Here is a 24,951-nt window from a genome sequence, read left to right on the forward strand (position 1 = left end):
GTGATGAGCGAGTTGCACATAAAGGCAAAACATGCTAAACCATAGACTCCTTATGGCAGCCACTCATCCTGTCTTCATGGAGCAAATGCACCTATCATTACACACTGTACCACAGCTAAGAACTTACATTCTCCACACAGTTAAAAGCAGGAGGTTGTTACTTCAAAGATAATTCCACTCAACTAAGACATGCACCCACAGAAGCCTCAAGAGGCCAGGTAGAGTATTCTGGTCTGTACAGAGAAGCAAAGCAATAGCAGACCCACCTTTATTGCTGACTGCCAGGATTTCTAACATCATATCCGTTAGAATCCTATCTATGCACAGAGAAATCTAATCCCAGTGACTGACCATGTAGTTAATCAGAGAGAATTCAGAGAAAATATATGTAGTAGATTGTATTAAGGTATGTGTATGTCCTGCAAAGTAAAACTAACCATTGAATGCGTGCAACATTTGCTCCATGTTCTGTCTTGTTGTGAATAGATATGTAAATTGATGGTATTCTACCCAGTCTCAGACATCTCACTACTCCATGCAATTTATAAGTCTTCTTTCATTATTATCTGGACTTTCATTATTATCTGGACTGACTGGATCTAGGATCTAGAAGGATACTAAGGATACTAAGAAGGATGTCATTCACATCAGAGATGTAGGAGTTAAAATAATGACTAGTGTTACTATGACTGAGGAAAGTAATCCAAGATGCATGTTTTCTGTTCAGAAATAAAAGATCAGGGAAAAGTCCAGGTTCATAAACAGCAATTCTCACATTGATTCATTGAGAGTCAATACAAATCTGTGAATTCACTGTCTTTGTGACAGATATTACTGGTATACTTAAGTAGAAACTACTTTCTCAGTCAGCAGAACGGCAACTGACTTCAACCTGCTGACATTTAGCTAGAAATTTCAATAACAAAGCTCTTTCATATCTTAAAAACCAAAAACAAACAACAACAACAACAAAAAAAACTCTCCCCAAAACAAACAAACAAAAACCTGCATCTGACAGATATTTTATAGATCAGAAGGCACTGCACCTGACACCTGGCAACAAATATTAGACCTCATCCTAATGTGAACAGGTTATTTGCAATTCTGAAAATTAGCAATTACTTCCATTCGGATCATGATTTAATTGTGTAGACAGATAAAGAACAACACTGTATTTTAAAGGAACATATACCTAGATCTTAAAGTAACCCTGAAAAGATAAATCCTGGAATTTTAAAGACAGCCTACTGAATGTCCTAAATTGTGTACTGTAAAAGACAAGCAAGAAAATAACCATGCTCCGTACTCTTTTATATAGAAAAAGCATAAGAATTGAGATAATTAAAAAGGTAATATAAAAGGTAATATTAGATACTGTTTGTTTGACAAGAATTATTTTTTTCCAAGTGTTTGTCATGAGTCTACTTTTACAAATTAAAAGACTTGAATAAATTGAACTCAAGAGTCTTAAAAAAAAAAAAAACAACAAACAACAACAAAAACTATAGCTAGGCAGTTGTCTGACAGATGGATGTGTTAGCAGGGGGGAGACAAACACCTCAGAGATGACTTCCTTCTGCCCACAGCATGAGGTACCTCTACTACTGGCCCAAACAATATAATAAAAACAAATATAAAAACCTTTCCTTGTAAATTTGCCGATGACTCAAAACAATGTTTGTTTAAGCTACCTAAAATCTAACAAGTACATTTTAATATCCTAATGCAGAATGGCTGCAAATCAAACAAGCAGGGCCCTGGGAGACTGAGAGCCATGTTGTAGGCCACAGCCACTGAGGGAGGCACTTGGAGGTCATCATTAGAAACCTCCCGAAAGAGCTCGGAGAGTACCTAAAATAGCTGGTTCTTCTGATCATTTGGTGTGTGCAAAGAACATAAAGGGATAGCAGAAGCAAGGTTTTGCTTCTGACTATATACTGCAGTCGCTATTATAATACTGACAAGTGGACACATGGATTTGCAGAGTAATTCAGTGGAGAGCCACCAACCAACGTGAGCCTTAGGCTGTGAAATTGAAGGACTTGGAGCCAAATTATTACTGAGAGAGAGGCTTCAAAGATGACTGGAGCACAATGGAACAGTAATTAAAAGCAAAGAAGAGAAATAGGAAAGAGAATGAGCTTTTCAATCCCACCAAAACAAACAAACAAACAAAAACAACTGTGACATCAACAAGCTAAAGTTAGACAAATTTAACCACAAAATAAGATGAGGTTTCTACAGTAGAGGTAACTTAAACAGCAAAAGGGAAAATCTGTGACTTCACAATCATTCTGCAGCCTTCATGACAAGACAGGATAATTTCACAAAGGATAACCTTATATTTTTATTATTTTATCATTATCATCATTATTTTTAGGGAAAAGCTCTATGATTTTGAAAAGAGAAGGTCAGACAAGACACTTTTAGCAGTTCCTCTAACCTTAAAATCCATTCCAATGGATATAGATGGAGGTATTTACCCATGCACCAAGGCCAGGCCTGGTCTGGTGGGAGGTGTCCCTGCCCATCGCAGGGAGTTGGAGTTAGTTGTTTTTAAAGCCCCTTCCAACCCAAACCATTCTGTGATTCTAAACTGCTCCTAGGGAGCACAGGACAGAATAATTAGAGTCAGAGCCTGAAAAATTTACTCCTCGAGCTGTCTTGGCAAAGCAGCAAAATTCCTGGTATAGCAGGAACTTTGCTGCTGGAAGTGAGCTTTTGTTGATGTGGTTTGCGGCTCAGGGAGACAGCCCAAGCACAACGCCAGGAGCAGATCGGGACGAGCTGTGCCGCATCAGCACCAGAGCTGCTACTGCCATAATTGCACCAGGGGCTCTGCAGAACAGGCACAGCTGAGATAGCTCGGTGCAGGGCTCAGCAAAACTCCTGCTAGCCTGCTCAGCAGGCAAGCGTCTTCCTATCAATGAAGGATGTGAGAGTCTGGGGCATTAAGCAACTCACCTTGGATCAAAAGTAATTCTTGCAGCAGATCCAAGCAGAGAATTCAAATTCTTAGACTCCCAGTCCGGCAGCGCCTCTGAGTAGCACACCACCAGATCCAATAGCTGATTTCCTACCTAATTAATATAAAATTGTCTTTCCAGTTTTCTGTCAGAAGGCTGTTTGTGGAACCGTGTAACCTCTGGCATGCAATGTAGCAATGCCTGGTCTCCACTCCAATGTCTGCATTCAGTTCAGAGGGAGTGTCCCAAGAACAACAGAGAAAGAAGAGTTGGGAAGGCCAAAGGAGTGGGAAAAGAGATTAAGCATGAGATCACACAGTACCTCACCAGAAAATAACAAGAGGACATAAAAGAAAAGTAGCCAATAAGAAATAAAGTAGAAATAAAGCACTCAATATATGCTTATTTGTACCTGGTAGATCCCCACGTTATTCTAATAGGAAAATATGCCAGGAGTGAACTGAGTAGAGTATTTTCTTTTCCTTTTGGTGACTGCTATCTGCTCTTGTAGCAAACTCACCCTAGTAGTCACTGTTGTTCCAGCTACTCTTGTCCTATAATGCTTTAAAAAGTATAAAAAGTATTCTGTCCTTGATTAACTGCAATGCTACCTGCTACCTTTAGAAAATTCTTCCGGTAAGAGGTCACAATAAGCAACAGATGACCATCTATCAAAGGGACAGATATTCTTCAAATGTTTTCCTTCCCAAACACATCACTCTTAACTCCAGAGTCTCTAACACATAATTACATGTATGAGACTGAATTTGACTACAGCAAGGCATTTCTGAGGAATCCTTGCTTTGCGATTCTGGCCAAAATGCCATCAAATTAACCAAGTGAATAAGTTAATGCACAGAAATAGTTGTCACTTTTTCAAATAGAGTAACTTAGAATCTAAGTGCCAGACCACCAACAGGTACTTGTTTTAAAAGCAGAGCCTTTTATTTTTGTCAGAAGTCCATTTTATATTGTTTGTCAGTCTTCTCGTACAGATGATTTCTAATTACAGATGCAAAACTATGCAAGCATACTTCTGAATCCTAGCTGGCATGAACATCACATCAGAGTATGTTTCTCAGAGCAAAGACACAGCCATTTTACTTGCTACATTGTTTTCTTCAGTTCCACATAAAATCAAGGTTTCTAGTTACCGCAGGAAAATGACTCCAGCAAAATAACCATGATAGAATATATTACTGTGGTGATGAACAGAAAAGAGATAAATGAACCTAAAGTAGAAAGGGATACCTAACATCACTTGCTGCCATCAAAGTTTCAATTGAATATAGCATCTCTGTGACTGTTGCCTCAATAGCACAGTACTTCAAGGGTGCTGCTGAGGAATCTGCTTGAAGTTTTACTGCCTCAGTTCTTATTCTCCTCATTCCTATGAAAACAACATTTTCCAGCCAAGATGCAACTACTTCACAGAATTCAAAGCAAAAACATCCATCTGTATGCATAACAAATCTCTCTCCAAGTTGTACATGTGCAAGGCAAATTCTTAACACACTAACTCATACTCAAGTGATTCTTGGTGCTCATTTCAGAGACCTTTGTAAACTACAGAACATCCCAAGCCAGTTTCACAGACAGTTTGAATGCCAGCATGTGTGTTGCTGGTGGTGCACAGGTGCACCTCTTGCTGTGTGCTGTTTTTCCCTCTTCCAAAGAAAATGGCTTGTAATAAATGTCAAACAAACCAGATATCTATCTCAAGGACAATTACACCTATATGACCTTCTAATGTAGCATGAGCATGCAATTAAAACCTACCTACTTTATGCTCCAGATGGTCATTTTAAACATTTAGTTACTTGCAAAATACTCAGGTAATCATATTTCTTCATCTTTAAAGGACCCAGTTCAGTAAAGAGACACTTGGGTGTTAATTGTGAGGACATCAAACTCCCAAGATTCCAAACTTTGTCAGGGAAAGCACCCTAACAAAGCAGAGAGAAGAGAAGACTGAGTCCTCACACAGAGAATATTAAGCACAATACCTGTTTTGGAACCTGTTACAAACGTGTGACATCTATAGACTTGCCTCAACAGGCTCTTCTCCACTTCTCAAGTTTCAAACTGGTTTCTGCTGCATTCTTCCCAACAATTACTTTTTACTGGGGACAGGTGTAAGTCCCACCCTGCCCTTCTACAAATGAGGAGCAAACTCTCCACTTATAGAACTTAAAAATGAAAGATCACAATCTTACAAAAAATATTCCACCACTTAATCCATTTTCATTGTGATCTCAGTCAAGGAAAATCAAAAACTAAACTGGCTGAAATAATGTCATGATGTCACAGATTACCTCACATTCCCCTATCACTACATCCCAATTGAAAGTGAGACCATGACAGTGGTTTCAGTGTAGTACTTTGGTGCAGGGATCATCGTAGTTTTATACCTCTTTTGTGGCTGATTGTGGTGCAAACATTTAAAAGATGCAAAAATAAATAAATAAATATATACATGCAAAAGTTTAAAAGATGAAAAGAAGAAACAAGAGCAACTATAAAATGAAAACCCAATATTATGTTTTCCCTAAAACAGATTGTGCCAAGAAAAGAACACGTTCTACAGTGACAACCATGCAGCAGAGTTCTTAACACAGGTACATAACAAGAAAAATAAAGTAGTCCAGGTAATTTACCATTCCACTGAAAAAATATATGTATGTTATGTGCACCTCTGTTACAGTAAAAAACTACCTGTTTCAAGTACCTGTTGTGTGCTACTGGAATACTTGCAATAGTTATATACCACACAGGCATACTTGGTGGCAGTGATCTTTATACTAATATAAATGCCTCTACTGAAATGTCATTCTAAAGTATTTTTTATCAGCCTGCTAAAGTTTATTGCTAATACTTAGTGCAAGAAACACTCTACAGAATATTTAATTAAAACAAACAGGAAAAAGCTAAACATGCTGTGCTAGGAAACATAAATCCTCATCAGCAAGACTATACACAAGAAAGCAATTTATACAGATAAGCCATTATTTTATAAGCACCTGCAAGACTTCACAAGTCCCTTTGTGGCAATAAGGAAGCTTTAATTGGTTATTTTTTCAAATTACTTGTTATGACTTGCTCTCCTTATTCACCATCCTGTACATCTTCTTAACATTCCTCCCTTTTCTATTGATGTTCAAATTGACTAAGGGATGGTTTCAAAACCACTGCAGAGAAGTTAATGCCTTGTAATGATGCTGCCATAGCAACTGAACTCGTGTTAGGGCTCTGTCAACTCCAGCTAATTGCTTTTACTATATGTCAAGCCTCTTCTAAATACAGATATCCCTCTTGCCAAGTTCGATCTTTTGAGTTTAAAAAAGCAAAGTCACCAAAACCTTGATAGAAAGATTTTTACATGAAGTTTTTTTTTTTTTTTTCCTGAAGTTTATTATTATATTTTATTGGATTATTTTTTTTTTTCTGGAAGTATATTAATTCTATATTTTTTGACCCTGTGCATGGTGCTGTGTTCTGTGCAATTACACATGCATATTTTTATCAGGGAAGGACAGTTTGAGTCAAGTCTGTGCTGCTACACAGCTACATAGACAAGCTGGCTGAAACATTTACTAATATGCCTGAGTTGTTATACTTTTCATTTCCCCATTTCTACACAAACAAACCCCACATTAAAAACAATACAAAACCCAACAATGTTTGGCATTAACTAATAAAACACATTTCCGAGCTCAAAGACAGAGAGACTGGAAAAAAGTCCTAACTTTATTGCTATGCATTGATTCTCCAGAAGTGATCACAAGATGTAACATACTATACTAAGAAGTATTTGAGATAAAGAAGTCTATTGTTCCTCCGTGCATCTGCAATCAGCTGCAATCAGAAACAGCCAAGCTCTGTCCTGTTCTCATCTATTTCTGGCAGTTTAAAAATGTTAGCTCCACTCTCCAACTAAGACATGGGATTACACATATCCCTTTAAAAAATCCTGCCGGAGCAGTAATAATAGTACACATATCCGATTCTGATATTACTGACAAGCTATTCAGTCACATCACAAAGCTGTATCCCCTCCCCGAAAAGAAAACTACTCCCCTTCTAGTTCAGATCTGGTTTCACAGGAAGACATTTACCTTCTGGTAAGAATTCCTCAGTCTAACTCCATCCGTGCTCGGCTGGTGGGCAGAATCCCTTCACCTTCTTGCAGACCAGGAGCAAGGCGCCCCTGAGTGCACCCAGCCCTCAGCCTCCCTCCTCCTTCTCCTTCTCCTCCTCCTCCTCCTCGTCTTCTGCTCTTGCTCTCCCGCCCGCCAAGCCTGCACGCTGAACACACGCTGTCACTGACTCGACCAGCTTGCTCTGAGAAAAGGAAACAGGGAAGATCCTGGCCCAGGCAGGGGCAGGGCCACTTCTCATCCATCACTCGAGTCACTGCTCCATGTTGAACATTTTTTCCCTCAGGGACAGGTGTCCACCGAGTATGAAACCAGCACTCTCTGGCTCTGGAAGTTATTAAATTTTACTTGCACGGCTTCTGAAGAATTTACACAGCCTCCTGGGTGTCAGTCTAGTTTTGTCAGAAGCACTTAGTTATGCTGAGCTTGTATTCTGCTCTGATTCAGGCGAGGGCAGGAAGAGCACAGGGGCCGCTTCTCTCACGGGCACAAATATCCTGTGTACTGCCAGCACACTGTGGGTGAGGCCATGCCCCACACACATCCTGTGAGCCTTTGATGAATGCACAGTGTGCCCCATAAAACAACCCTATTTGATCTCTTCACAGGTAAATACCACAATCGAAAGAAACCCTGTGGTCTGCTGTATGTACCTGTCTGGCTACAAGGGCAAACACAAGGCAAACGATCACAACAATGTGCTTCTGCTGTTTTCTTACCACTTACCTTGCTTGGTTAGGCAGCACGTTTGTGTTTTCCGATTTATTAGAACAGCAGTAAAATTAAACACAAAGCAAATCACAGAACTAACAAGGCGTGCACTAAAAGCTACCGCTTCTCATGTGTTATGTAGCCTTCTGCTGCTGCATTTTTCTGCTGTGTGAGGATGACAGTGCTGGCTGGGAGATGCTGGTTGAGAGCAGCTGAGTTATCTCCCAAGTCTATAAAATGTCCAAACCGGTGTGGTGAAAACAGAGTAGTAATACGTCCTTCAGCAATTTTCCTTAACACACCACCAAAACCAAACCCTTTTGCATACATCACATCATCAGTCTTCGTTTAAACTACTTCCTTTATAAAAGTGCTAAACATTTTAAATCACTTTGACCCTTACTACTGGTACAGGCTGCATCATCTGAATCTGGTAAGTGACATGTTTTGTGATACTTCTAGGATAATCACTATGAAAACAACCCCATGAAATATTTCATTCAGCAGAAGAATATGTTTGCCTTTCATTTAACACTTCTGAATGGAAGTAAAATATATCTATGTTTGTTTTAAGAGATTCTCTACACAGTTCTTTGATCTAGAAGATGTACTGGTGTAAGAACACAGGACCAGGTGTATGAATACCCTGCAGTACCTAAACTACATCCTGGACTGCAGAGAAAGGTGATGATTTCATGTGAGCTTCTAAATCTAGCCCTGAAATCAACACTTGAATAAACTCACAGGCTACTCTGGATCACATTCTTTGCTGGGTAAATGCAGAGATACAGTTTCCTTATACAACCATGGCAGCTCTCTCTCTCTAATTATTACTGTTATTTACTTCCAAATTCTGAAGTCAAGATGTGAAGGAGATAATTAGTATCTGAGTTAGGTGCAGCAAAGATAAAACGTCTTAAAATTCTGGCACATTAAAATACAGCAACTAGAAGTATTAAGTTTCCTTCATATGAAATGCAACCTCTTAAGTATACTCACCCTCTTTAAAATAAGGGGAAGCTCAGCATAAATTACTATATCAGAACTGCTTAGAACTTGACCTTGCAGGCTGAAGTCAAAGGAGGCTTCTGGTTTCCTGGCATTTCTCTTTCCGGGTCCATCTGTTAAAATGGCATTATGCCACTGCTTACAAGGTGGCATGCGAGTTTCAGCAGTGCTCAGGAAACAAACACAGGGCAGCCAGCAGCCCACCAGAACAGGAACTCAAGCTATGCACAGCCAGGAGAAATCACACAATGCCCTTTTGTTTGATAATGAATAGTAAGCAAGTAGCATTAAAAAAAATAAAAAATTAAACGGGTAGAGTAGCCAGATGGTTGAGGGATTTGACAGTAGATATAATAGATATATACATCTTCAGATCACGAGATCAAATCAGTAATAGAAAATAAAAGTGAAAATCTCAGCACCTGAATTTTTTATTCCCAGGCTTTCTGTCTAATTTCATGCATGTTATTTGTCTGTTTCTGTCTTGGTATCTTCTTTCTACAGAACTAAAAGAATACTACTTAGGAGTTTTGTAAAACACTTTAGATAAGCACAGATAGAATGCATGCGCATAGGCACAATCCACCATTCTCTGAAGTCAATGGAAAGCTTCTCAGTGCTTTAACATATTTTGAATCAAGCCCTACAGGAATAATTACATTGTGCATGATAAACACAAGGCAAAAATGGTTTAAGCCAGCATCTTTCAAATAGCTAAATATGTGCTGAAGTTTACTCAGATTTGTGGAGTTACACATGTCTACAGAGAGATCTGTAGGATTAAGACCAGATGGACATCTTTCCATAGGCAAGCCTTGAAGCTATGAAGACAACAACTTAGACTTTCCACTGTGTGACAGTCCTTACTCTCATTATGGCATTACTGCCTGAGAAGAAAAGTTTTTCACTGAAGTTAAGAGGAAATGAGTAATTTGCCATAAATAAAAGTTCCTTTCTCCTGGAGAAACCCAAGGAAGAACACTGATCTCTGTTGTCTTGACAACAGTATCATCAAATACTCAAGTATTAAAGTATCCTGCATGCTCAAGAAAGTTGCAGTATCTATTTCATGTTAGATACTTATCACATTCATTGTGCTGGCGTGCAGACTTATCTATCATCTGTGACTATTTATCACAGAAAGCTATGGGCAAAATAACATGAGAAATACCTGAGCTGACTTAAATGCACATGGCATTTTTTTATATTTTTACGGCTATTCAAAGTTGTCAGATCTATGGTATAGAAAAAAAGGAGATTCTTCCATGAGATGTGGATATTAACAAAATATATGCTGGTTTTTGTTTGTTTGTTTGTTTTGTTTTTAAGTAATGCATTTCAAAACTGAGCAAATAAATCATCTCTACAGAATGCTGGTGAAGTTCTATTTTCTTAAGGCTTGAATCTTAAAAAGTTTGAGCTCAAACCTTGGCTTTTCTGACAAAGTTTGCTGTATGTGCCTACAGGGCATAGCACAGCTGTCTTCTGAGATGAAGACTCTTGGGCCAACATTAGCTTCAGCTGTGGTTGTCTCTCTTGCTGACTGCTCAATGTAGAAGACTAAGGCCTGATTTTTCAGAGGTGCAAAGCAACAACGAGGGATAAAAATGAGCAGGAGCTGAGATGCTGCAAAGCATCTTAAATTTTCTATTTAAAAAAAATAAACTCTTACTGGAAAAACAGGTATCACCTGCCTCCACAAACAAAGCACAGATTCACACTTTCATTTCGCTTCAGTTTTCCTGCTTTTCTATACTTTCCATCTAGTAAAGTAATGAGAATGATCAAAAAATAAATCAGTCCTACAACAACAGCATTCTGTTGATTTCTTCTGATCCATTAGAGGGAAGTGTTTGCATACCACGTGCCACATACTTCCCCTCTAATATCTTCACATCATTGCTTTGGATGAATATTATGAAATAATATATAGTGGTCCTGACATAACAAATATTTTATTGTTGGATTAAATGAAAGACCTGGATCAGATTAATATTTCTAATTAATACAAGTAAAATACAAAGCTAGGTAGCAGTTGAGCTGCACAGTAATGCCATAATCTCCACCTCCAATAACATTGCTACTTCACACTGATAACATGGTTTTATTCCCAAGAGAGGTGGCAGGACAAGAGACAACGCATATGATATTAATTGACAAAAATGCCCAACTTTGCCAAAGAAACACTGCTTAAGAAAACAAGGAGGGAAAACAGTAATCTGTCTGTGAGAATCCCGAGCTTCATCTAAATTAAAACTTCAGGTGTACTGAAAGGTTGTGGGTGATTTTCTGTACAGGCTAATGAGGTTGTTACTTGTCCTGCCTCAAAAGCATCTGCAGCCCTCCATGAACTGCAGGATCCTGTTCTGTGAATTATCTTCCGTGACCCTCTGGCTACTTCCAATCTCTCATCTCCTTTGTTACCAGAGGATTTATGTCATGCTTTGGCCCCATCCTTTAAACTACTTTTCCTGCTAAAAGGAGACTTGTGCTGACACATAATTTTCTCATCTTATGTTTCCACTTATTAATGCCTTTAGTCTAATTTAGAGACATTAGTACTGCTCCTTTAGAACTGTGCATCTCTGACAGCATACAAGATTTCTAGGAGGAGACAAGAAACTAGCTCATGGTTCTACTAAACTTCTCGTATTATTGAATATTAGCTGTATCTTCTAAGCATCTTTTCAAGTGCCGCCCAATGACAGAAAATGCTTGTATGTCTCTCCAGCACCTGCATTCCCAGCTGATACGTGAAGAACTCAATTCATGGACTATCCAGACTACTAAGATGTACTGTGAATCAGTCAAAGCAATGTCTGAGTCTCCCTGACCATAAAATACTGTGCTTTTTTGGTGAAAGACTCTAAGGACTTGTCCACTCTACACCTATCACATAGCAGTGAGCTTCAAATGCCATTTAAAACAAATCAGGCAAGAGCTGTGTTACAAGTAATTCAATTTCTACATGCTTTATTTTTCGGTCTTGGTTAGAGATTGAGAACTATTGCTGCCCTCTACTGTATTATTAAGGGTTGTGCCTCTGATAATCAATGAGATCCATGAATATGCAAGCAAAAATTCTAGTTTTACCCATAATTTCACATGCATAATATTTCCATAAAATCATTCAAAAGGTCTGTTTCTATTTCATGAGCATATTTGGATCCTGCTGGGGCTAGGTCACATGAGGAATCTTTATCTATTTTCTCTGACTTTGACCCTTACATGAGGTTGGACACCTGCTCCATTACTTTTATTTCAGCAATATGTTGTCTCTTCTTCTGATAATAAATGCCCATAAGAAGAGAAAGAACTACAAGGCAAGAAACCAACCTTGACACCAAAATGACTGCAACAAGGTTCTGTCTGGGACACGAAGACTCTGATAAACCAAACTTTAGCTTAGATTGTGATAGAGAGCTGAACTCTAGTTGAGTTGAACTCATTTTCTCCTGGCCTCAGCTGATTCAGCTCTGAAAGGGTATAGCTCTAGATCGAGTACTGTGTTCAGTTTTGGGCCCCTCGCTACAAGAAGGACATCGAGGTGCTTGAGCGGGTGCAGAGAAGGGCGACGAAGCTGGTGAGGGGCCTGGAGAACAAGTCCTACGAGGAGCGGCTGAGGGAGCTGGGCTTGTTCAGCCTGGAGAAGAGGAGGCTCAGGGGTGACCTTATCGCTCTTTTTAGGTACCTCAAGGGAGGCTGTAGCGAGGTGGGGGTTGGCCTGTTCTCCCACGTGCCTGGTGACAGGACGAGGGGGAATGGGCTTAAGTTGAGCCAGGGGAGTTTTAGGTTAGATGTTAGGAAGAACTTCTTCACTGAAAGGGTTGTTAGACATTGGAACAGGCTGCCCAGGGAAGTGGTGGAGTCACCATCCCTGGAAGTCTTCAAAAGACGTTTAGATGTAGAGCTTAGGGATATGGTTTAGTGGAGGGCTGTTAGCGTTAGGTTGGAGGTTGGACTCGATGACCTTGAGGTCTCTTCCAACCTAGAAATTCTGTGTGATTCTGTGTGTGATCCTCTCAGAAACCTAATTTTATTTCTCATTGATACTAGAAAGAGCAACATGAATGCAACCTTTCTATATTCACATCCACTACACAGAAGGCTCCAAACAGAAATAGCTCATTTCTTCCCAGCTCTCCGCAGACTCAAAGAACCTCCTCTTTTATTATTTTCATCTCCATGCCTCTGAATAGATCACATTGCTTTCAGCAATAGATTGCACAGGTTTGAGCACCTATCATGAGCTGTGTAATAGAGTAACAGCAGAAATAGCATCTAAAGTCATTATAGAATATTTTATGCTTCCCAGTCTCACAAATCCAATTACTTCTCTCCAACTATGCTGAGTACTCTCCAACAGAGAGTACTAAACTGAAAAACTCATCAGTAGATGTGAACAGATAGGCAGATGGTAGTAGACCTCTAGATAAAAGCCAGAGACACAGCCTTTCTAACTCAAGGGAAAAGTCAGACTGTTCTCACTGATTATCTTTGTGGCACTCCAAAAGAATTAGAAACACACTGCAAAGGAGGCAGACTAAGATCACAGCTAACTGGAAAAGTGTACTTCCTCTCAGTAGAAGCAGTGACAGGTACAGCAGCTGTCTACATGCTTTCTGAGTCTCAGTTGGTGGCTACTGTCCTGGCTAATATTCGAATATTGAACTACAGAGACCTCCAGAGCTAGAAAATCGAGCCGTTTCCACTTTACATCAAATATGAAACTTATCAGATGAGGGCTGACACAGTCCTATACCAGCAGTAGATGGAACACAAAGAAGAGAACTTATAATACACATTTAACTAGCAAATTCCATCCGTTTTTATTTTGGTAATACTTTCAGGTTTATTTCTTGGACTCATTAAAATAATACATCTGGTTTCCTCTCCAAAAAATATGCCTGTAACTGAAATTCTTCCTGGCTTTCCCATTTCTTCCACTTTATTATTTAAAGGGAATTTTGTGTTGGTTCCCCCCTTTTTGCTCCAGGAAGGTTGAGTATTAAACATAACTAAATCTGGACCAAGCCACACAGCCCGTTCTAGGCCTAAGCTCAAAGGTCAGGTTATTTCCATTGAACATAGAATCTTATACGGAAGGGAGGCAACAGGTTTGTTCCTCATATTTCAATGGTAACAGGACAAGGAAGGTCTTCTGCATTTTTACCCACTGAACATTTCTGTGATGACACAGAGGGATGCATGCATAATTCAAGGATCCCATCTCACAGGGGACTAGTCACAGCCATGGGAGACAGTACTGACAACAAAAGATATGCAAGTGTAAAATGATTTGGCCAGAGAGGCAAAGAGAACACAGAGGATTCCAACTAAAAGTAAACAAAAGACTGTTCAGACATTTTCTGTTTGTGCCTTCTTGTTTCTAACATATTATTTCCAGTACATTTCTCCCTCACCTTGTCAGCATCATTCATATCATCTGGCCTTATTTGAGAAGAAAAATCTCAGGTACACAACCCCCCTTCATGACTATACATCTCAGAATACTCACAGTTGTCAAAGGTAATGATTCCAGTACTCAAATTACCTCTATAAATATATCAAATCTGACACAGAATAAGAAATGTAACAGACTTTGCACATCACCACTAAAAAAGAAACATAGAAATCATAAATCCATAGAAACTAGTGTAATTAATTCTCTATCACATACTTTCCCTGATTGCTCCAAAGGTAAAACACTTGAAAATATTTCTGAAAATTAGCACCTTTGCTCTAAAATCAGCAGTAAAATTTTCCCATGAGAATTTTTTATTTTTTTGCAGCTCCTTGAGAACATAATGGGATGTGGCCCAATTCTTAAACTCCATCTTACAAAGCACGTACCTCTAGGACTTTCCCAGTAATGAACTGGTGACATGCTTCACACTTGACTCCAAAAAGAACCTGATAGTCCTTTTCACAATAAGGAGCACCATCTCTGAAAAAGAAAATCCACAAAATATAAACCACCTTTTAATAAATGGGTTACAGCATGACTTACATTCTTCCCTTGTTTTCACTCTGGAACTCCAATGAACAGCAATCAGCAAATGGGAGAGAAACCAAGAGATGTATTTTGCAGTAGAAGAAAAAAAAATAAAAAATCATATTCTCATAATTCTATAATTATTCCTTTAAATTTCCATAAAGGAAAGGTACCCAACCTTGAAACACTGAAGCAAACCTCATTCTTAAAAACAGACTCTAGAACTACAGGTGGTACAATTCTAGAGAAATTATTGGAACTCTGTCCATGGTGATGAGTGGAGATCATTCAACAAAGAAATCTTCCGTAGTGTGTGAAGAGCGTAACCAGTTGCTTTTAAGTGTAAGGTCATGGATGTTTTTGGTATGAACAATGTACATCCATCGTACAAATGGAAGCACCAATCAGAACTTAATATTATTTCTCAGGCGCTAGCATTGACCTTCTTTTAAGAAATTACAGAATTTATTTCATTTAATTGATTTATAATATTATACATCCCACTGTACTTACTGATGGGTTTGTGAAACATACTTTATTTCCCTACATTTTCTCCTCATTATATACTTGAAGAGGAGAACAAGGACTGTATCTTAATTCCCTCTGTTTTATAATTACAACACTTTTCCCCCTTCACTTCCTCTGCCCCTCCTTATGTTCAATACTCTCTTCATTAGTTTCTCATTTGGAATTGAGAAACACTGACAGGTCAATCACATCATGTTTAGTCTATTCTGTAGCAAAGGCAAATAACGGACAGGTTCCTATTTTTTTCCTCAATATCAATGTTGGAAAACAAAATGGCACAAAGCCATATCAAAGCTGTATCTAACACAGAAAACATATAGGAATTCACTCAAACCCTTGTGGGAGCATTGAGATACACCCTCTTCTGTACTGGTATTAAGTAGGGACTGCTATCATTAAACATCACATTGCAGTTGCTCTGTCCAGTTTACCTCCCTTCCCCAGCTCAGCTCTCATTGACAGCAAAGAATTTTGGCATATGCTGAGAGGTGATAGAAATTGGATACCAAAAGGTGAACTTTGCTGCCAGCTCTTCCCTTCTGGCAACAAGAACTCATGCCAAGAGTGCAGGAGAGTTGCAGAGGCTACTTACTTGCTGATGTATTCCCCAGTTAGGACCTTCCCACAGGCCTTACACTTAAAGCATCCCAGGTGCCACTGCTTATCCAGAGCTAGCAATGCTTGTCCATTCTTTATGTCTCTTCCACAGCCAGCACAATCTGCAAATAAGCAAACAAATGCATTGCTGTCAGTTACCCGGTTCATTGATGCTCATTAACCACCCAACAATTGCTAGACTTGGTAATCAAAGAGGAAAATTACACAGCTATGCAGAGACACATCTTCCTTTCCTCAGAGACTTACAGATCCTCCATGAAGATACAGTCTTCTTTACTACAGACATATTCAGCAGAGGACAGAAATCTCTATCCTGTTTTTCACACTTTGTGATTCAAAGATTGCTAGGTAAGCTTTGTACAAACTTAAGATTTTGTTGGGAAGCAGCTATGAACCATCATCCAGAAAAGTACCAGCCTTCCAAAGGAATCAGTATTTTTCTCATTTTGCTTTTTACAAGATCTGGAGTGCCAAAGTGAAGCAAAGAAAGGAGGCCTGGGCGAGTGCCACCAGGATGCTGCAGTCTCCCATTGGGTGGCAGCAAAGCCCAGGACGTCCACCCAGCCACGGGCGGTGGCACATCCCAGCCCAGGAAGAGAGGAGAGAGCATTTTTAGCAAGGGCCTGAGGCGAGGGTGACAGCAGTGTGACAGCACTAAATGCTATATGACGGGGCATATTGTGTTCCACCTGCAGGTGTGGAAAACAGCAGCTTTCCTGGGCTCTAATAGGCACAAGCACTCTCACTTGGGGATTTTGGTACTACCCAGTAGCCCACGCTCAATTTTTGCTGTGATTCAGAAAGACAATTTGATGGCAGACAGCAAACCTGAAGCCCGAAGCCACCGAATGCCCTCTGTCCCAGAAGATGCCACAATGTCTCACGTCACATCAGAAATCTTGGGCTCAGCCCTGAGCTCCCATTCCTCTCCATTCAGATATAAGATACTCAAGAGATTTCCTGGCATGGGGCAGTTCAGTGCATGGGGAGATTTGACGAGACTGATGTGGGACACAGCAGGGAACCACCGGTGCTGTGTTGGAGCATCGAGAGAAAGGACAGCCTGGCAGAGCAGCGAGGCAGAAAGGGAATGCCCATCAACTGGGACATGCTGGAAGCCAGTGACAACCCAGAACAAAGGTTTTTCTGTATTTTATTATCCCAACACTCTTTTTGTGTTCTTTTCATGAATGTAACATCCTCTCCATGTGTCTGAAACATCAACAAACAGCCTCAAACCAAGACCAGTTCCAGCTGACTGAACAGGTACAGCCCTGACACCATCATCTCCTCACAGTTTTACAGCCCAGGTAACACCACACCCTGCAAAAGGGCGACTCCAGATTTATTATCACAACTGACAATAAAAGGAGTGTCTCCTTTTGACACCCAAGGGCCTGACTTTTGTTTGTTGGATAATGGGTGAGGACAGCCCCAAATAGACGCTGTGCATTCCTGCCAGCCAGGTCACTATTTGCAGCAGGCCTCTCTATCAGCATTCTTCATGCTCTCAACTCCCTCAAGAGAACAGGCCCAAGCACCACGCTATCTTGTAATAAAATGCAAGTCACAGACCAATGATGCAGCTTGGACTTGAAAAGCAACCCTGAGATGTCCTAATCCCAGGGCTTTGCTCTAAAGGACAAAAGTTACAAATTGAAATTATGAAATGACAAGTACTGACAGCACGTAATGGATCCCTCTGCTCTTCTGTGCCGTTTCAAGGCTTCATGCCACTCCACAATGACAGCAAGGGCTGGAACAGGTCACTGAGAGAGGCACTGGAGTTTACGAAATGGGACTGAGGGGGAGACAAATGAACATCTGTCAGGATGCCATTGGTACATGGATCTTCCCTTTGGTTTGGAGAGGATACTACATTATATTAGGTTCCTTCCAACTTGAAGCCATGCAATACACCTACCAACTGTAACAAGAAATGAGATCTTTCCTCCCACCTCAGTGGGTGCTGAGCTGCAGCTTTAATCAGCACCCATTTCTCAGCTTCCTAGCACTCCTGCTTCTCCCTGCTGTGCCAGCTTCCACATTCCTGACCTGCGGTCCTGCCAAACCATGACACATTCCCTGTTGCAATAATCCCTCCAAAAATCTGCTGTATTTTCCATGCTTTTGGCAGCTTTATCCAGGCAAGTTTTGTGAACCTGAAATTTTGCAGATACGGAACCAAGAAAAGAGATTTTTTAAAGCACTTTGTAGCACTTCAGCTGAATTTCTGAAGCCAAGTCAGAATAGAAGAACTGCCTTATGTAAAAGGGCCCACCCAGTCCACAGTCTTTGTCTTTCCTGGTGCAAAAAGCAGTTACGTGGAGGAAATAGGGATCCATGAAGCATGCCCACCTGTGTACCTGCTTCCTGTAAGTCAAAGGTGGCGGTGTTGGACATGCATTTATTATTCTATAGCAACTATGACATTCACTCACTCTTTGTGTGTTCCTTAAAGAGTAAATGAATATCAATCATTATTTCCAGTCACAGGCATACTAAACATCTAATATCAAAGCAAGCTAATAGCCCAAGTAGTGTCTTACTAGGCTGAGATGGCTTTTAACTAAACCTGATTTTAATTCTAGCAAAACAGTTGGGTATATGCATGAGAAGCTAGCAATTATCATTATTTCCTAAAATAGAGAGTAAATAAGGCTGGGCTAGGCTAAGAAAAGATCATTTATTCATCCACATTCTACAAATAAAAGCCATTTATGACCGCAGGCATGTATGAAGCATATTAAAGCATTTGGCTGAATGTCATCAACAGACAGCATATGCAGGCAGGATCTCAGTATCACACTAAGCACAGGCTGCATCAGTGTAAGCCATAACCATCTCGTGCTGCAAAGAAAAGGGCAGTGAGATAAGACTAGTGGTTCACAACCACGTGCCAGGCCAAACTTGTACTCAAAAATCTGAAAACTCTCTCCCAGAATTTTGTGTAATGGTTCCCACAGCAGTTCTCCCTCTGGCTTCACACCTGGGTCAAACATATGGCGTCCCTTTGACCTTGAGCTCTATCGTGCTCTCTTTTTGTCAGATAACCCACATTCCTCCCCACTCCCATCCATTTCACAGCTGGGCCGGCATAACGCAGAGAAGTGCAGTGTGAATGCACGAGTGAGCAGTACAGCTCCTGCATACACTTAGAACATAAAGAAAAGCCTACCACAAAATCAGTATGTGGAATTACATTTGAGCTGAAGGAAGACTTGAGGTGAGACAGTCCATGGCACTAATTCTCCTAAGAAACGTGAAGTAACACACATGCTGATGTGTATTGTGGCTGCCTGTGACACCAATAGCTGCAATTCCCCACCTTGTAGCCTCCACCAGCGACGTCTACCTGCTCAGACGTGGTACAGAAGAAGTGAATTTCCCCTCTCTCAGCAGTAGCTGACAGCATCATTTTTAGCCAAGCAAAAGCTCCTTGCGTGGTTCTCTGCCAGAGATGGCTAACATAACCTGTTGTGGTTTTCCTGTTCCCTGACTAGGCCTGCTCAATCTGAAGATACATCCTAACATATTTAAGTTACAGCTCTGGAAAAAAAATCACTCAGAAGGCTGTCATATTTGATGTGTCTGAACACAAAAGCAAATGACAAGAAGGACAAAAGGGCTGTAGCTGAACGTTGAGTCAGCCAGCCCAAAAGCATGGAAAAGTGGGGGGACAGGGCAATGGGAAGTGGCATGACACTGTAATACTGTGCATGATGAAGACCTCCACCCCCCAGTCACCTTAAGCTGCCTCATTAGAAGATGCAGGCCAGGGTGCGCTGCCTTCCATGGCATCTTGCTCGTGAAGATGCAAAGAGAAAACACATTTCCCTTTTTAGCATCTGCATCACCCCAGCCATCCAGGAGTGAAAAATCCTGCACAGCAACCCATTCGTCACTGCCTAAATTAAGCGGTGGATTTTCTTCCTTTGCCTCCCTCCCCTGCTCTCAGCCAATAGCAGGGAGCTCCCCCCTGCTGGATCCCTGCACAAGCAGGGGGCTCGGAGCTGACACAGATGCATTAACCCTAACAACACTGCCTAGGGCCTTGCCCACTCCCATTTGTATTGCTTTGAAAATTGACTGGCAATTGTACCTTTCTCTCACATTCTCCACTTGCTGCATAGAACATATCAGAGGAAAGTCGTCTCTACCTGCTTTTGTCCTAATGAACATCTTTGTGCAAAATCATGTGCAGGATGAGTTGATGTGAGCAGGCCAACTTTGTTCTGTGCAGGGGGCTGAACAGAGCTAACAGTATCCTGGCTTAAAGATGCATAATTAAGCCACCAAAAAGTTCTCATCAATCCTGATAGCCATTGGTAGCACGTGTCTAGATAAAGCCTGAAGCTGCTGAACATCTACAAATCACAGGAGTGAGACTCTGTTACGGTTCCTATAAAGTACAATACATCAGTTGTATGGAGACAGTACTAGCAGCATTCAAACCTGCAACAGGTAAAACAGGGAATCTAGTATCTATTTATCTCTATGTAAAGACATTTGTTTGAAAACAAACTTTCATTCAACATGCACAGAAATACACTGTCAGACACAACTGGACAAAGGGAGCAAGCTACAATGGACAGTGGCTTGGAAGTGAAAAAAAAAAAAAAAAAGTAAAAAGAGGCAAATATTATCACTGGAGTCGAAGTAAAGAAATCTCTAACTGTAAATAATTCTTAGCCATCTTGAAAAAAGACACTTGCATCCCAGTAATTCTTCTGTGGCAATCAGGAGATTGAGCAAGTTATCCTTTCTCACAGAGTTAGGGGACCAGAGAAGTTTCTCTCAGTTACCCTTTAACCACAAAGATCAGGCAATGCTTTTTAAAGCCCTGGTTTAAAATTAAAACTTTCAATGATATCACACAGGCTTTTCTAGCTCATCAAGATACTTCTGTGAAAGCTAAAAATACAAACTCACTTTGTCTGTTTACAGTATATTAAATGCTTTCAAAGTTTAAGCCACAATCATTTGATTGTTATGGCAGTAATGAGTTCTGAAGTCAAGAGAAGGCCATACAATACTGGAAATTTTTCCAGAATTGAGATCCATGTATGTTACTCAATTTTGCAATGAAATCTGTTGCCAGACCCTTCCTCTTTGCCAATGTAAAGATGGACAAAATGTGTTATTGCCCTTTTGCTAAAGGCAAAACAAACTCATTCCAACATCCTTGTACTCCTGAATAACCTAACAATGAGAGGCTGGGCTCACACAATGAAGGGAACAAAATTTCCCATGGGAAGCGGAACATAGCTTTGACCATTTATCATAAATGGCAAGTTGGAAAAAATGATATTTTCAAAATAAATATTTAAAGAAAATAAAAGGCTTTAGGTGATTAAATATGGAAAGAAATCACACTGGCATAGAATGGCATTATTTGCTTGCAGCACAAGTCCCTGTTAACCACCTATGAGTGCCTAACATTGACTTGCCTGTTTAAGAACTTGACTAATATACATGGAAATATAAACTAAATCCACTTATATGAAGATCACTGTGTGATTATCTTGATATATAATTACTGGAAACAACACTTTCACCATTTGATGTAATTTAAGGTAATTCAAAAGGATGAAAGCTTGTCCCTAACTTTAGTCTGTTAATATGGCATTGTTATATTATTAGAGTTTTTCTTCTTCTCCTCTTTATTGATGTGAGTATTTGTGTTAGTTTTCTACGCAAGAACAGGAAACTATTTCGCTTCCTTCCTTATATTGCTACACCTCCTTCTCAACAGAGGACGAACCAATTGGCCTTTACCCCCTTACTCCTGGAAAGTGTTTCTACAAGCAACATACCACCAAGTTGGCCTTTCTCCATGACATCAGCCACCTTTTCAACCCAATCTTTCCTACATGTCTGAACAGAAAACCAAAGTGTGATGGAAATAGCTTGTAGCATCTCTGTCTCTTTCTTCCTCCACCTGTCTTAGAGAGGAATTTGTAATTGTCCTGTAAAAGAAAGGTAACAGTATTTTTTTTTTTTTTTTAATTTTTTACACTTAGCAGCCCCAGTGTCCCAGTTGTAAAACTACTCTGAGGATAAACCTCAGCCAGATACAGATCAGCGGTGGCTATCTGAAGCTAGTCTAACCCGTTATTTCCTTTACCACACATTCAGGACTTGGATAATTACAGCTGAATTTAAATTCACAGCTCTAACTCACAGTATGCCAAGGGAGTTGCTCAGTTTGCAAATAAGCTTCAGTGCTTAAAGCCCAGCTCATGGACAGTACATGATGTGTCTCTTCATTTGAAGACTATTTTGGGTAATTTTCCATTGTTACTCTTGGAAAACAATTAAAACTGTACTATCTCCAATATGGAAACTTTTAGGAAGGTTTTTATGTCCTGGTAACCCATGGCAAACTGAGCTCTAAATAACAACAGTCAGTGACCTCTGATTCCTGACCTATTACCTGGTAGCCTCTCTGAATATGGCAATTCCCAAATACTCGTGTCTGGGGATTTCCTCCTATAGTTGTATTTTCCGAACTAGTGATGCCTCCCAATGCAACACCCATTTACTGAGCAATTCCTTGCATTTCTCCCAGAACTCTCTTTGGAATTATATTTGATTAGTGTTGGTAAAGACTTGGGAGATGGATTTATTTTTTTTCCAAATTTAAGATGGGGTTACACATACATAAATAGTAGCAGATCCGTAATGGTCCATTCACAATTGTTCTTGCCCAATTTATACACAATACCAAAGAATGCAAAGGAAATAGGCAAAATGGACTGAAAACACCTTCCTGAAAAAATAAAAAAAGGTTACATTTGTGAACCAACATTTTCTGATGGAGAATTGCTAAGTCAGAAACTTACTGCCCTGCCACCACTATATTCTCAATGCAGTTGCTGTTCTGTTTCTCATCACCCAAAAAGTTAGCTTCTAACAATGCTTTATACACCTCCAGGGAAGGAGCAAAGTTGATTTATAAAGCAGCAGTGAAAATACAAACCCTCATAAAATAAGAAGTAGATGAGCAAATGGAGGTTTCTTATGCAATTTAACCACTGGTACAAAACATAAGTGACAACTAAAATTAACCTAAGAAAACAATTCAAATTATGGAAATGTCTCAAAAATTGCAAACACTCCTCAAAAGAATAAAACTTTTTGGAGTAATCACAGAAATTGGCCATCACAGTCACTGAAAGGATTTAACAAGGGAAGAACTGAATATTCTTCTGCCATAAACCAATGGCTTTTGGCAGACAGGAATTGTACTTGAGGTTTGCATCACTTTTTTCTACCCTTTCATGAATGTTGATTTGCTTATTTTAGTCTTCAAAAAAGGGCAGGATAGGGCATAGTTTAGACCCATAGTATTCTCAATGTATTAAAAAGCCAGTAGCCCTGCAAGATTATTAAAAACCAATTTAAATTAAGATAGGGGAAATTTAATACTCATATTTAAAAATCAAGGATGTTATTAAAAATCCAAATTGTACACTTTAAATCACTTTTACACATTTAAAGTTAAAAAATCCAAACAGGATTTGAAAACACAGAGGACACTTGCTCTCTTTTTCATATCTATAAACAAAATCAGGTATAAGGTCCATCACTTTTAAAACCCTTACAGACATAGTTATACAAAGTAAGTAGCTTTATAAAGCTACCTTTGACAAATCAGGAGATACAAAATTAAAATACATTTTAATGTATTAACATTCTGCATGTGTCCAGCAGATTTCAGGTAGTTTCTGAAATGAAAAAAAATAATCCACAATGCTATTTTTATGCCTTGTAATTATTTCCATGCAAATGGATCTAGATGTAAGTCATGAGCAAAAATAGTCATTATGTAAAAATACAGATGTCAAAAAATTTGACTAATTTATACAGAACTATACTAGTTTAAGTAAATGTGTACACATACAGAGTGCTTAGTAGTTACCCTCTTCTTTAGGAGAATAATTAAAAGTATAAGTGCAAAACAAGGTTCCAATCAATTCTTTTAATCAAGGTTTCCTGGGTTCTTAGTTAAGCTATGATTAAAATCAGTGATTTAAATCACAGTGTTTGAAATCAATCCACAATGATATCTGTAGTGTTTTGATTCTATGATAAATCAAAAGTTACGTGACTACATGGACCCTTCTGTCAAGTCCCAAATACCCTCAGCTCAATCTCCAGTATGCAGGTGCGCAGGCTTGAATGCCCCAGAGATAAGTGAGTGCTTCTCTACCTTTAGCAGATAAGCCAGGAATTATGAAATGAGAATTCTGTGTGCTACAGCATACTCACAAAATATCAGTTCCTTAAGGATCAAAACTATATACAAGATTTTTACAAACCCGTTTTAAAATGCATGTTGAAAACCGAAATTATTGAGTTGCATTGGGGAACCGAATTGTTCCCCAGTGCTCTCTCTGACTGCCATGTATGCGTACTGGGAGCGTGCATCCCTTGAGACAAAATTGGGCTCGGCATCCTCCACTAAGGCCTATCTACATCTGTGCCAAGCAGTTGGACAACTCCTCCATATATTATGCAGCTTTGACACACAATGTGGAATTGTAAGATATTTCCTAAGAATGAGCTCAAAAATCATGCGCTGGATGTTGCTTAATATCCTTTTAAGCCCAAAATCATTGCAGATAGCTTGCTTCCAAATAGCCAGCCAAGTCTTCCCCTTCAGATTTTGTGTCCTCCCTGCAGACTTGCAGGAGTATTGTGACTGCTTGGGAAAGAAGACTAAAGAACAAAATAATGAAAAATCAGTCAAATGTGGATAAACAGTTACAAAGGCTAGGTGCAGGCCTTTCACAACAACTATGATTAAAACAAACAAACAAACAAACATCTATTTTATTTATGCAGCTAACTTCTAACAGAGAAGTTTGTGATGCCTATAAATTTGCTCAGGCATATTTCTGATGCTTTTGTTTTTAAAACAAGCTCTTTCCTCACACTTTTTTAGGCAGTGAGACAAAAGATG

General features: G+C 39.7%; 1 protein-coding gene across 18 annotated transcripts in view; it reads right to left on the minus strand.

Moving 5' to 3' along the window:
- The window catches only part of ABLIM1 (actin binding LIM protein 1), a 185,138-nt gene that overhangs the window by 55,656 nt on the left and 104,531 nt on the right, over positions 1-24,951 (minus strand). For all 18 annotated transcript variants that reach the window (XM_084290325.1, XM_084290330.1, XM_084290329.1 and 15 more), the window contains 2 exons: positions 15,958-16,084; positions 14,696-14,789 (listed from right to left, as the gene is read on the minus strand). In XM_084290325.1, the coding sequence (XP_084146451.1) occupies positions 14,696-14,789; positions 15,958-16,084 (221 nt within the window). The remainder of the gene's footprint in view (positions 1-14,695; positions 14,790-15,957; positions 16,085-24,951) is intronic.

Source organism: Netta rufina (genome assembly GCF_964035555.1).
Source record: "Netta rufina genome assembly, chromosome: 7".
Classification (NCBI taxonomy): Eukaryota; Metazoa; Chordata; class Aves; order Anseriformes; family Anatidae; genus Netta; species Netta rufina.